The sequence below is a fragment of the Eschrichtius robustus genome, chromosome 10 (assembly GCF_028021215.1).
Source record: "Eschrichtius robustus isolate mEscRob2 chromosome 10, mEscRob2.pri, whole genome shotgun sequence".
Lineage (NCBI taxonomy): Eukaryota > Metazoa > Chordata > Mammalia > Artiodactyla > Eschrichtiidae > Eschrichtius > Eschrichtius robustus.
In genome coordinates this window covers 55,999,237-56,011,777 of record NC_090833.1, presented here as the reverse complement: position 1 = coordinate 56,011,777, position 12,541 = coordinate 55,999,237, and the positions used below count along the sequence as shown (strand labels likewise).

General features: G+C 40.6%; 1 protein-coding gene across 1 annotated transcript in view; it reads right to left on the bottom strand.

Annotated features, from left to right (window-relative positions):
• Nucleotides 1-12,332, bottom strand: part of PDCD1LG2 (programmed cell death 1 ligand 2) — a 57,032-nt gene extending 44,700 nt beyond the window's left edge. The window contains exons 1-3 of the mRNA XM_068553986.1: nt 12,317-12,332; nt 10,670-10,795; nt 4,389-4,460 (exon numbers count right to left, since the gene is read on the bottom strand). Coding sequence (XP_068410087.1) covers nt 4,389-4,460; nt 10,670-10,795; nt 12,317-12,332 — 214 coding nt within the window. The remainder of the gene's footprint in view (nt 1-4,388; nt 4,461-10,669; nt 10,796-12,316) is intronic.
• Between the last annotated feature and the right edge of the window lie 209 nt (nt 12,333-12,541).

Genomic DNA, 12,541 nt, shown 5'->3' with positions numbered 1-12,541 from the left:
TTTTGTAAGCCCAGCATCAATTTAAAAAAAAAATGTCCCTAGGAGCTTCTAATGTGCAGGGAGCATTGAGAAACCATTGGCTGGACAAATAAAACACCTGCACTTGCAAACATTTTTTACCATCCTGCCATCCAAAGTGTTGTCCTCAGTTTTCCCTGGGAGCTAGTTAGGAATGCAGAATCTCAGCCCATGCCCTGGACCTAGAGAAGCAGAATCTGCATTTTAACAAGGTTGGGGTGATTCACATGCACATTGACATTTGAGAAACAGAGTTGTAACATTGGTTTACATTTGGACTGTGACTGGGAAGTAGAGTAAAAGATAACATTTATTAAACTCAATGAACCAGACACTGGGCTAAACTGTACATCACCATTTCATGTTCCCAAAACTCTGCAAGGTAGAAGTCACTACCCCCATTTTACAGATGGGGAAACTGAGGCTTAAAGAAATGATACAACTCACCCAAAGTAAAAAAGTGGGAGCTCATGGAGTTGGAATTCAAATTCATATCTCTGTGTGTTGAAAGCTTATACTTCTAACAGATAGGACTATGTATCTACTGGCATGTGTATACTACATACATGAATGAAATAGGTATACTTTTCAGCTTTATAATAAGGAAAAGACGTTTGTTTTCTATTTCATATGTCACATGGTTATTAAATTAAACTTCAACCTAGCATTGAACTCCTGATGTCATCAAAGGAGAAAACTGGAAAGTTTCCACAACTGCAAATTAAGCCAAAAAAACATTCATTTGGTCATCTTGACTAAATTAAAGGGCAAAGGACTTGGCCAGAGCATGAAAAATTAATACATGCATGTTCTTTAGACAGATTAAAATAGCTGGCTTGAGTAATGCTGGAGCCTTTTTTAAAGTTCTTGGGGGAAGTTCGCCTTTTATTTGCAGTCAGGGCACCAATGGAGTCAGACCTGTCACATCTCCAGGAAACACAAAACAATTTATTTGCATTACCTCCCAAGATAGCTTCCTCTTTAAGCTCATTTTATACCTTTTTTCCCATTAACAACAGAAGCTTAAGTGTTTACAGACTTCTTAAGGTATTTGAAAGGCGAGGATGGGTGTAGGCAGGGAGGGGAGGGGGGACTGCTTTACACAGCCAGCCTTCAGAAAGCTCTAGTTCCTGGTTTAGAATAGATGCTGCTCTGGTCACTTGACGCATGCACTCCTCTTAGCAGGAATGCTGCATGAGACATCTTGTCTATTAGAAATCCCTTCCCCAACCTGATTCTTCTGCTTTCTATACCTCAGGGGTCAGCAGATATAGTTTTGGAGGTCAGCTATAGGCTAAGTGGAGTGACCCAGGGTGTGGTCCCTGCCCTAGAGTGACCTCAAGCATCACCCTGGTCATGTGCTTCCTGGGTTTTATTCTTCTCTGGTAGATGAAGAAAGAAGGAAACATCAATGAAAGACATAAGACTGGGGTTACTTTTTCCTTCAAGACATGACAAAGTACAAAAATAAATATTTCCCCTTAAATGTGTCTGGGTAACAAGATGTCCTTAGGTTTTGAAATGAAAATATAAGAAAAAAATTGAACTACAACACTACAGTAATAAAAGAGTGAGTGATATAAGTGAAAGGATATACAGATAGATCAATAGAACAGAACAGAGGGTCCAGAAAAAGACCCACATAAATATGGCCAATTGATTTTTTACAAAGGTGCAAAGGCAATCAACGGAGAAAACATAGTCTTTTCAGTAAATGAACAAACGGGGCTGGAGCAACCACACGCAAAAAAATAAAAAAGCTCCAACCTATACTTCATACTATACAAAAATCAACTCAAGATGGATGGTCAACCTAAATGTAAAATGTACAACTATAAAATATTCAGAAGAAAACATAGAAGAAAATCTTTCAGGTCTTGGGTTAGGCAAAGAGTTATTAGATATGACAGTCCATCACAGAAAAAATTTGATAAATTGGATATCTCCAAAATTAAAATCTTTCCTCTGCAAAAGACACTGTTAAGAGAATGAGAGGGACTTCCCTGGTGATCCAGTGGTAAAGAACCCGTCTTCCAATGCAGGGGACGAGGGTTCGATCCCTGGTTGGGAAACTAAGATCCCACATGCCTCGGGGCAAGTGAGCCCGCGCACCATAACTACTGAGCTCGCGTGCCTCAATGAAAGACCCTGCATGCCGCAAACTACAGAGCCCACGCGCCCTAGAGCCTGTGTGCCACAGCTAGAGAGAAGCCCACTCCCCATAACAAAAGATCCCACATGCCTCAACGAAGATCCTGTTGCCACAACTAAGACCCAACACAGCCAAAAAAAAAAGAGAATGAGAAGATGAGCTACAGACTGGGAGAAAATATTTGTATATCACATATCTGATAAAGAATTTGTATCCAGAATATATAAAGAAATCTCAAAACTGAACAATAAGAATATAACCCAATTAATAACGGTCAAATTATTTGATATGCCCTTCACCTAAGAAGATATATGAATGGGCAATAGGCACATGAAAATATGTTTATCCTCACTAGGTACTAGGGAAACGCAAATTAAACCACAGTGAGAAACTTCTATACACCTACTAGAATGACTTAAAAAAGAAAAATGACAATGTCAATACCAAGGGCTGTCAAGGATGTGGAACAGTTGGAACTCTCATACTTTGCTGGAGGGAATGCAAAAACAGTACAAATTCTAAGAACGGTTTGATGGTTTCTTATAAAGTTAAATATGTACTTACCATATGACTCAGCAATCCCACTCCTAGGTATTCACCTAAGTGAAATGAAAACCTATGCTTCCACAAAAACCTATATACAAATGTTTATAGCAACTTTATTTATAATTGCCAAAAATAGGAAACAACCCAAAAGTCCCTCAAGTGGGAAATGAATAAACAAAATGTGGTATGTACATACAGAGTAATACTACTCAACAACAAAAAGGAATGAACTATTGATTCATATAACAATATGGAAAAATTTCAAATGCATTATGCTAAGCGAAAGCAGCCAGACAAAAAGAATATCTAATAAATGATCCCATTTATATGACACTCTGGAAAAGTTACAACGACGGGATAGAGAATAGATCGGTGAGTACCTGGGCTTAAAAGTTGGGGGAGGGCTTTTGTCTGGTGATAGAACTGTTCAGGATCTTGATTGTGGTGGTGGCTATATGACTATGCGTTTGTCAAAACTCATAGACGCTTTTATAAAAAAGAGTAAAATTTTACTGTATGTCAATTTAAAAATAAATATTTAAAAAGTGAAATGAAAATATTTTCCAATAGCTTTTCACTTCAATCTTTAAATTATTTTATAGATAACATGGTAGAGCATCCACAGAGCATTCAAGTAAGGAAAGAGTTAATTTTGCCTGTCTCTAAAAATCCCAGCAGGGCAGGGTCTCTTAGAAAGGAAATATCAAGTGTTCCTTTAGCTGCCACTGCAAAGGCAGGGCTGGAGTAAGCAGAATATTGGGGTGTTCTCCAAGGATGGCCCCAAGTCAGTGTCTCTAGTGCCAGACCAGGCTGAGCAGCCCAAGGGAGGGGGAGGAACGTGACTGGGATCACCTGGAAGGGAGGGAAAAGCTCTTCAAAAAGTTATCAGTGCCAAAGAAGGCATTCTTTCTCAATGAAAGGCAGAATGTTGGATGACTTCCCATGGGATCGGGGCTGTTATCATAGAGGACCTAATCCCCTTTGTCCACCTCTGTCCTCCTCTCTTACCTACTGGCGTTCACCCACTATAATGCACTCATGGTCCTGACTGCATACGTGAATAGTCTAAACTACCTTCCCCAGGAAAGCAAAACTCTGAAACTGCTTTCCTCCTTGCTACCCACACCCTCCAGTAGAATATCTTTCTTCAAAATCCAAAGGCATAGCTTTAAGGTTCATTATTCATTTAGATGCAAGGAAGACTCTGAGTTTCCAATTCAAGTAATCCACATTAATGTGTGAATGACCAATGGCTGCTACTGTTGCTTTTTAAAAGAGGAGGTGTCCCCCTGACCTTTGTCTCCTCACTGTCCCTGACAGAAGAAGAAAGGACAGCTTCTTGGCATCTCACCTTTCAGGACACTCAACCCATGCCCTCTTGTGTCAGTTCCGAGGTGCATGGCCTGAATGGTCCTGTCTTCTTGTTTCTACCTTTACTGGAAAGTGGGGATAGATGGACCAATATTCTTAGTCCCTGTTTCTGTAAGACAGGGACATAGGTATGCACATGCCACACTGGGCACCATTCTTTTGGCTGTGCTTATAATAGCTGGTAATCACACTTCCTCTCAAAGAAAGCCTTCAGCTCAAGGACTACATTCTCATCCTTGGCTTCAGCTAGGAGTCATCACCTGTTCCTCTTTCTCAGGCCCCTCACTTTGACCTTTCTTACCTGCTGTCTGATGAAGCAGCATTCTGAGGCTCAAAATTATTAGCAGGAGGAGGAACATGTTCTGTACCGGATCTGAAACAGACAATTGAAAGTCTCAGAGCCTTCTGCAGATTTTTTTTTTTTCTGGGTCTCATGATTTGGTCATTTGCTCACTTCTGAAAACAGGGAAATGACTGGTAAACAAATCTTTTGGGGAGGCAGTGGACCATGGTGGAGCAGAGCTGGGAAGAGAAGTTAAAGGGTGATTGCCTAAAGGAGAGGAGAGATGGGGTAAGAAGAAGCGAGGCACCCTTTATCGATCCAAATTAGAAGCTCATATGAACCAGTGCTCATGAGTTACCCACACAGCTGGTTATCTGTACCTCTTTGTTTCTTCCATAGTTTCAGTGTAGGCCCTTGAAAACCAGTCTTGTTCATCAGATGAATAATGCACATCATCTTTTCCAGCTGGGCTGGAACTCTGTGAGTTGGACACTCAGTGCTCAATAGAACAGAGCTGGATTCTCAATAAATACTTGCTAGTTGACTGAGCAGGTAAAGTTGTCAAGCTCTTTAGAGTGCTGTGATCCAGTGTGCCCATCACTTGAACTACCTGTTATAAGAGGTGCAGACAGGGATTGCAGAGAACTGCAGACCCAACTGAGTGGGTGCCAAACCTTAGTCCTGCTTCACCTCTCGTGCTTCCACTTTTGCTCACAAACTTTCCCACCCAAGGACTTCTCACGGTTGAAGGCAAAAGGGACAGGGTATACCACTGTCAGCTTTTTTTGTCCTCAAAGAGGCTTTCAAAATTTTATTAGCCATGGAACCATTTCTTCAAGGGGAATCAATTGGAGCCATACATCTAAATCAGGTAAAAGCAGAGCTGCTCTGAGTACAATGGAAAGCCAGTGGAGGATCTGGATCAGGAGAATGACATGATCTCATTTACATTTTTAAAAGAGGATTCAGTTTTGGTGTAGACAATAGACTACCGCTGTGAAGGAGAGTGGGATGGGCAAGATTGAAAGCAGAAAGATCAGTAAGAAATGTTTTCGCAGAGATGATAATAGTTTGGACCAGAGTGGTGGGGCTAGTGGAGGTGAGAAGGGGTCTGTTGAAGGTTTTTTATATTTATACATTTTTAAAATGTATTAAAATTGGTCCCTTAAATTTATTAAAATTTTTAATATCTTTATTGGAGTATAATTGACATACAATAGAGGATTATGTGTGTGTGTATACATATATATTTAAGACACAGATGATTCAGTGGTTTTTAGTATATTCTACAGAATTGTGCAACCCACACCACTGTCTAATTTTGGATCATTTTCATCACTGCAAAAAGGAACCCAATACCCATTAGCAGAAACCCCCCAATTCTTTTTTTTTTTTTTTTTTAATTTATTTATTTATTTTATGGCTGTGTTGGGTCTTCGTTTCTGTGTGAGGGCTTTCTCTAGTTGCGGCAAGTGGGGGCCATTCTTCATCGCAGTGCGCGGACCTCTCATTATCGCGGCCTCTCTTGTGGAGCACAGGCTCCAGATGCGCAGGCTCAGTAATTGTGGCTCACGGGCCTAGTTGCTCCGCGGCATGTGGGATCTTCCCAGACCAGGGCTCGAACCCGTGTCCCCTGCATTGGCAGGCAGATTCTCAACCACTGCACCACCAGGGAAGCCCCAACCCCCCAATTCTTCTTCCCTCTCCCTCCAGTCCCTGGCATTCACTCATCTCCTTTCTGTCTCTATCAATTTGCTTATTCTGGATATTTTATATAAATGGAATCATACAATATGGTCTTGTGGTCTTTTGTGTATAGCTTCTTTCACTGAGCATATTATTTTCAAGACTCATCTGTATTGTAACACATTACCAATACTTCATTCCTTTCTATGACTGAATAATATTCCATTGTATGAACACATCACATCTTTCTTATCCATTCATCAGTTGATGGACATTTGAGTTGTTTCCACTTGTTGGCTGTTATGAGTAATGTTACTATGACATTCATGTACAAGTTTTTGTGTAGACATGTTTCCAAATCACTTGATTATATATGTAGGAGTGGAATTGATCAGTTAAATGGTAACTCTATATTTAACTTTTTGAGAAACTGCCAAACTGTTTATCAAATATATGATTTGCAATTACTTTCTCCTATTCTGTGATTGTATTTTCAGTTTCTTGGTAGTGTTCTTTGAAGCACAAATGTTTTAATTATAAAGTACAAATTAATTTAATTTTGATGAAGGCCAGTTTATCTGTTTTCTCTTTTAATTGCTTGTGCTTTAGGTGTCATCTCTAAGAAAACACTGCCTAATCCAAGGTCACAAAGATTTACGTCTATGTTTTCTTTTGAGAATTTTATAGCTTTAGTTCTAATATTTAGGTCTTTGATGCAGTTTGAGTTAATTTTTGTGTATGGTGTGAGGTAAGGCTCCAGATTCATTGATTTGCACATGGACATCCGGTTGACTCTGCATAGTTTGTTTAAAGGAGTATTCTTTCTCCATTGAATTGTCATAGCACCCTCACCAAAAATCAATTGACATTAAATGTATGGGCTTAGTTCTAGAATCTCAATTCTATTCCATTGAACTATATGTCTATCCTATGTCAGTATCACAGATTGTTGATTACACGGAAGCTTTGTGGTAAGTTTTGAAATCGGGAAATGTGAATCTTCCACCTTGTTTTTCTTTTCTTAAGACTTTGTGTGTGTGTGTGTGTGTGTGTGTGTGGCTATTCTTGCTCCCTTGCATTTCCATGTGAATTTTAGGATCAACTTGTCTATTTCCACACAAAAAAAGCAGCTGGAATTTTGATAGGGATTATACTGAATCTGTAGATCCAATGGGGAATATAGCCATCTTTATAATATTAAGTCTTCTAATCCATGAATGCGGCATGTCTTTCCATTTATTTAAGTCTTCTATATTCTCAAGAAGATTTGATGGGAATTGCTGAGAGGTTGGAAATGTAGTTTGGCAAAAGTAAAGAGATCCAGGAAAATTTCTAGGTTCAGGGCTTGAGTCACTAGGGCAATGGAGACACTATTTATTAAAAAGGAGAAGACTAAGAATGAAGCAGATTAGGGAGCAGAAATCAAAAATTGTATTTGGAATATGTTTGGTTTGAGATGTCTATTAGACATTCAAGTAAAGATGTTTAGTAGGTGGTTGGACAACTGGTGGTCCAAAGTTTGGGGCAGAGATATAAATTTGGGAGTCATCCATGCATAAGTGTTACTTAAAGCCATGGTGCTGCATGGTATCACCTAAAGAGAGATAGAGAAGAGAAGGTGTCAAAGGACTGAGATATGGGGCATTCCAACATTTATGGGTCTTTGAGAGGGAGGGTACTACCAAAGAAGATTGAGAGAAGGGATATAAAGGCAAATTAACCATCTCTTTTATTTTCTGTATTCTGATGCTTTGACATCTGGAATCTTGCTGACTTTAGAGGGACTGCCTCCTCAGGATTAGCCAATTCCTAGAGACAGTAAACAACTGTCCCTTGAGTGTGCCTTTCATATGCAAACCAACCAGTCCAGAGCCCTACCTCCAATCACCTCTTTATTGGGCTCTCACTCTCTGGGTCACTATCTCTTTGCCCTAATCACCCTAGGGCCAGATACCAGATACCCCATGCCCCCAGAGTCTGCTGAAATTATACAAACTAGCCCCATTCCTTCCTGTGGAAGCCACAGTAGAGGCTCCTGCCCACTTTTCCCCCTCTCCCTCTGCCTCCTGTGTGACCCTGGTATTTGCCTGTATGGCCCACTATGGTGTGGCATGCCCCTTTCTCTTGGGATCTGTGAAACTATTTTTTCAATGGCAGTCACCTCCTGATCTGTTGGCCTCACCATTCCTAAATAATAATAAAATAATAAATATAATAATAAATAAAATAATAGTAATAAATAATAATAAAACCTAGAGTTTAAAACATATTGCTGGAAGGAGGGAGTGATCAGTTGAGCCAAATGTTTCTGAGAACTGGATTTAGCAGTATGAAGGTCATGGATGACCCTGATAAACACAGTATCAGTAGATCTGGTACAGATAAAAATAGGAAATAAGGAAGTGGAGACAACAGAATATAGGCAACTTGTTAGAGAATAGTGCTATAAAAGGGGGCAGAGATATGAGGCGGTAGCTAGAAGCGAATGCAAGGTCCACAGTGGGCTGTATTCTTGTTTTTAGTTTAGGGAGAGAAATATTACAGAAGATAACAACTAGGAACAGAATCTAGTGCTTTCTACCAGGAAATGCTCAAGACACACCTTAGCTAGACTTGAAAACCCTCTTCCTTACTGAAAATGCAAATATATCCAGAAAAGATACCATTTTAAGCTGCACCTGCAGCCTAGCACTTGCCCAGCATTTTTTTTTTTCCTAGAGTACAAAAGGATAGCATGCAACATGCAGTTCTGGCAACAGAAAGGACTCCTGGTTCACCCATCACTCGTTTTAACTTCCCCTTCTTCCCTGCCCATCCAAGGGGACTTTCCTTGCACACTGTCTCCTTGAATCAACTGAGAGACAGACACTGTCATAAAGGTACTTTCCAACTAGCAGCCTTCTTTCTCCTGGGATAAAGTGCCCCATGCAATGGTTAAAAGCTCAGGTTCTAATGTCAGACACATCTGAGTTCAAATTCTGAGTCTACAAATTATTAGCCTCTAAGACCTTAGACAGTTTATGAAAACTTTTTGTGTCCCATTTCCCTAAAGTGCCAATAATAATAACTCCTACTTCAAGCTGGAATCCTGGGGGCGTCATCTTAAACCTACACATCGCTCATCTTGCACATTCAGTCCATCCCCCAGTCCTATTAATTCTACTTCCTGGATACTTCTTGGATGATGCCTCTTGTTCCCAACACCCTACTGCCATCACCTTAATTCAGCTTCTCGTCATTTCAGCTTACACCATAGCAGAGCCTCCTCACTGCCATTTTTACCTCCTAGCCTTGTTTCCTTCTGCTCCATCCTTCTCTTGTCGTCACAAACCTTGGCGTCATCCTTGACTCCTGTCTTCTCTCACCAGCATCTGATTCATTAACACATCCTATAGGCCCTTCTTTCAAATATATCCAGAATCTGACCATGTCTCACTGCTTCCATATCAACCTAAGCCATTATCGTGTCTCTTGGTGATTCTAACCTTGCCTTCCTACAGTTGATTCTCAACACAGGAGCCAGAGTGATTCTTTAAAAATGTAAGTCAAAGCAGGTCTGCTCAAAACATTTTGATGGCTCAATATTTCACTGAGAATAAACTCCTAAGTCTCTCCAATAACCCAGGTAATAGGGGCCTCTGTCTTGAGTCCCCCTGCCATGCTTTAGATGAGCGCACCGTAGCCATGCCCCTCCCTGCAGTGTGAGGTGTTTGCTGGGTTGAGAGGTGTCATCTGGACATCTTGACCTCCCCCCACTACCCATTATAATCTGGGTCCTTGGGATGCTGGAATTCACTGCCCAAATGGCCCTAAGCCCACTTCCAGGCCTGTGTAGTGTCTTCCCCAAATCCATCCCTTCAAGCGTGGATCCTGCTGCCAGTGTGCCTGTCCCTACACCTGGATGCTTTCTTTGCTCTTTCTGGTGAGACTGCCTTATGCAAAAAACTGCAACAGCTCCACCCCTCCAGCATTCCCAATTCTCCTTGTCTGTCTTTCTTTTCCAAAACTTTCATTACCATCTAACTTACCATATAGTGTACTTGTTTATTATATTATTACCTGTCATCTTCCATTAGAATATAATCACTCAAAGGACAGGGATCGTTGTCTGTTTGCTTACTACTATGCCTTCAGCCCCAGAACAGAGTCTGGCAATAAGTAGGCACTTGGTTAATATTTGTTGGATGAACTATCTCTTTACCTAGCAGGCAGAACAATCTCTTGAATACTGAATAATCAAATCTGACCATGTCACTCCTGCTTAAAAGACTTCAACAACTCCCACTATTTGCAAGGTGAAGTTCTCCTTTAGTGTGGCCTACAAAACCTTCCCTGATCTGGCACCTCCTGCCTTGGCCACAGAGAAACACATGTGCTTTCCATGACTAGGACCTCACAGGTGCTTTGAGAAGTCTAATCTCTCACCTAATCTCATCCTATTTTTTCTAATCTTATTTTTCTTCTATCTCAATTTCTTCATGAGCTTAAAAAATTGTATTGCATCATAAATAGCTCCTAAGTGGCCTTACATTTCATGCATTCAACAGAAGTGGATAAGTCTTTTCTAACTGCCTTAGTCTATTTCTTCTGCCTCAATTGTATCTGCTACTCACCTCTAGTGTAAGTACTTAACTCATTGCTGGTATGCTGATTTATTATACTTCTGTTTTCCAGGCTAGAATAGGAGCTCTTTGTACAGTCATCCCTTGGTATCTGCAGGATATTGGTTCCAGGATCCTCTGCGGATACCAAAATCCACAGATGCTCAAGTCCCTCATGTAAAATGGCATAATATAGTCGGCCATATATGTAGGGTTGCAGAACCCTTCAGATACGGAGAGTGGACTGCACTTGATTAGGTCCTTATAACTGTGTGCCGAATGGACAAGTGAATGAGTGCTTGCGTGCATGACAATTTAGCATCATACTCGGGAATCTGAGATCACTGGCTCCCACTTGACTCCACTCTATCAGAGAAACAGAAACCTTAACTTGGTTGTTTATTTTAGCCGCAAATAAGAACTTTCCATCGAATGGAGCCACTCACAACACAATGGGCCACTAATGGGGTGGGGAGGCATCCCTGGTATTGTTTAAGCAAAGGGTGCATGTTGAAGCAAGAGTTTCTACAAGAGGTGGAAGGTGATCCCTTTTTAACAGCAAGATTATTTACAAGATTATCTCCCAGAAGAATGTCTCCACAGGTATCTCAAGCCCCTCACCAACCTCTCTCAAAAGACTAGGCTATCTGGATAAGACCTCTGCCCTCTGGGTTCCTTAGGAGAACCACGTTTTCTGAAAGAGCAGGTTCTTGAAGCCTTTAATATTGGGGAAGTATGAACTCTTTCATACTCTGACAGGCAAGGCCTGAAAGAATTTACTTAGAACTTACAGAGTGCATTGCCAAAATTAATTAACTCAGTGCATCATTTACAGAGTGTCCATGTGTAAGGCACTCCTTTGGCCAAATGAGCATTGTGACGACTCTTCTCCACAATACAATGAACAAGTTCAAACAACCACATCTCTCTCTAGCCTCCCCTTTTAAAATTCACCTTTGTTTTGGATATAAATATCTTATTGTCTATGCCTGGTCAGCTGTTCATTTTCATCTTAATTGTATATTCCTTATGTACATGTTTGGTTTTGCTAGCTTTTCCATCAAGCAGAGGGTGCTCATTGTAGCTATCTTTATATCAGGCAGGCTGGCCTCTAATGAATACTTTGGAATGTGAATGGAAAAAAGTAGTTTTTAATCAAATGATCAGTTTAGCTGAATTTCTTAATTTCTGGATAATTCTTAATGAATTTATGGGTAATTCTTGATAATTCTGCCTATGAACATGTCATAGTATTGCAGTTGAGGGCAAGTCATTACCTAAAATGGAACAGAATGACATAGGATAAGCTTCAAGAACTTTTTCTGGTGGCTCCAGGAGTCAAGAAGGGCCCTCTCAGTCAGGAGATGATCAAGCTTGAGAGTAAGAAGTGAAAGCTACTCTTTTTAGATTTGTGCAAAGTCCTGCTCAAATTGCTGCCCCCTTGGCTCTCACCCAGGCCACCAGAAAAGCTGCTTCTCTTGGTGGTGTGGTGGAAGCAGCAGCTCTGAGCTAGGCATCAGGAGACAGGAGTTCCAGTCTTTGCTCTGCCCCTGCTGCCTTAGGAACTCACTCGCCAGTCTCTACAAAAGAAGGGGTGAACTAGGTGACTTCCAAGGTCCCTTCTATGTACCATCTATGCAACTAACAACCAATCTCTACCATTTTGTTTCGTCATGTTAGGTAATACTCAAGTGTGTAACATATCAAGATTTTTGATGAACCGTGAACATTTTAATATTTTTGATATTAAAGTGTGATTCCATTTCTAACTACCACAAGTATTATTGGCCTATCAGTAACAGTTGATCACTAGTGTTTAAGATAAAGTTAAGATATGTAAGAATGGCCTTATTCCAGCTAAAGTCTTTTACTCCTCCCCTCTAA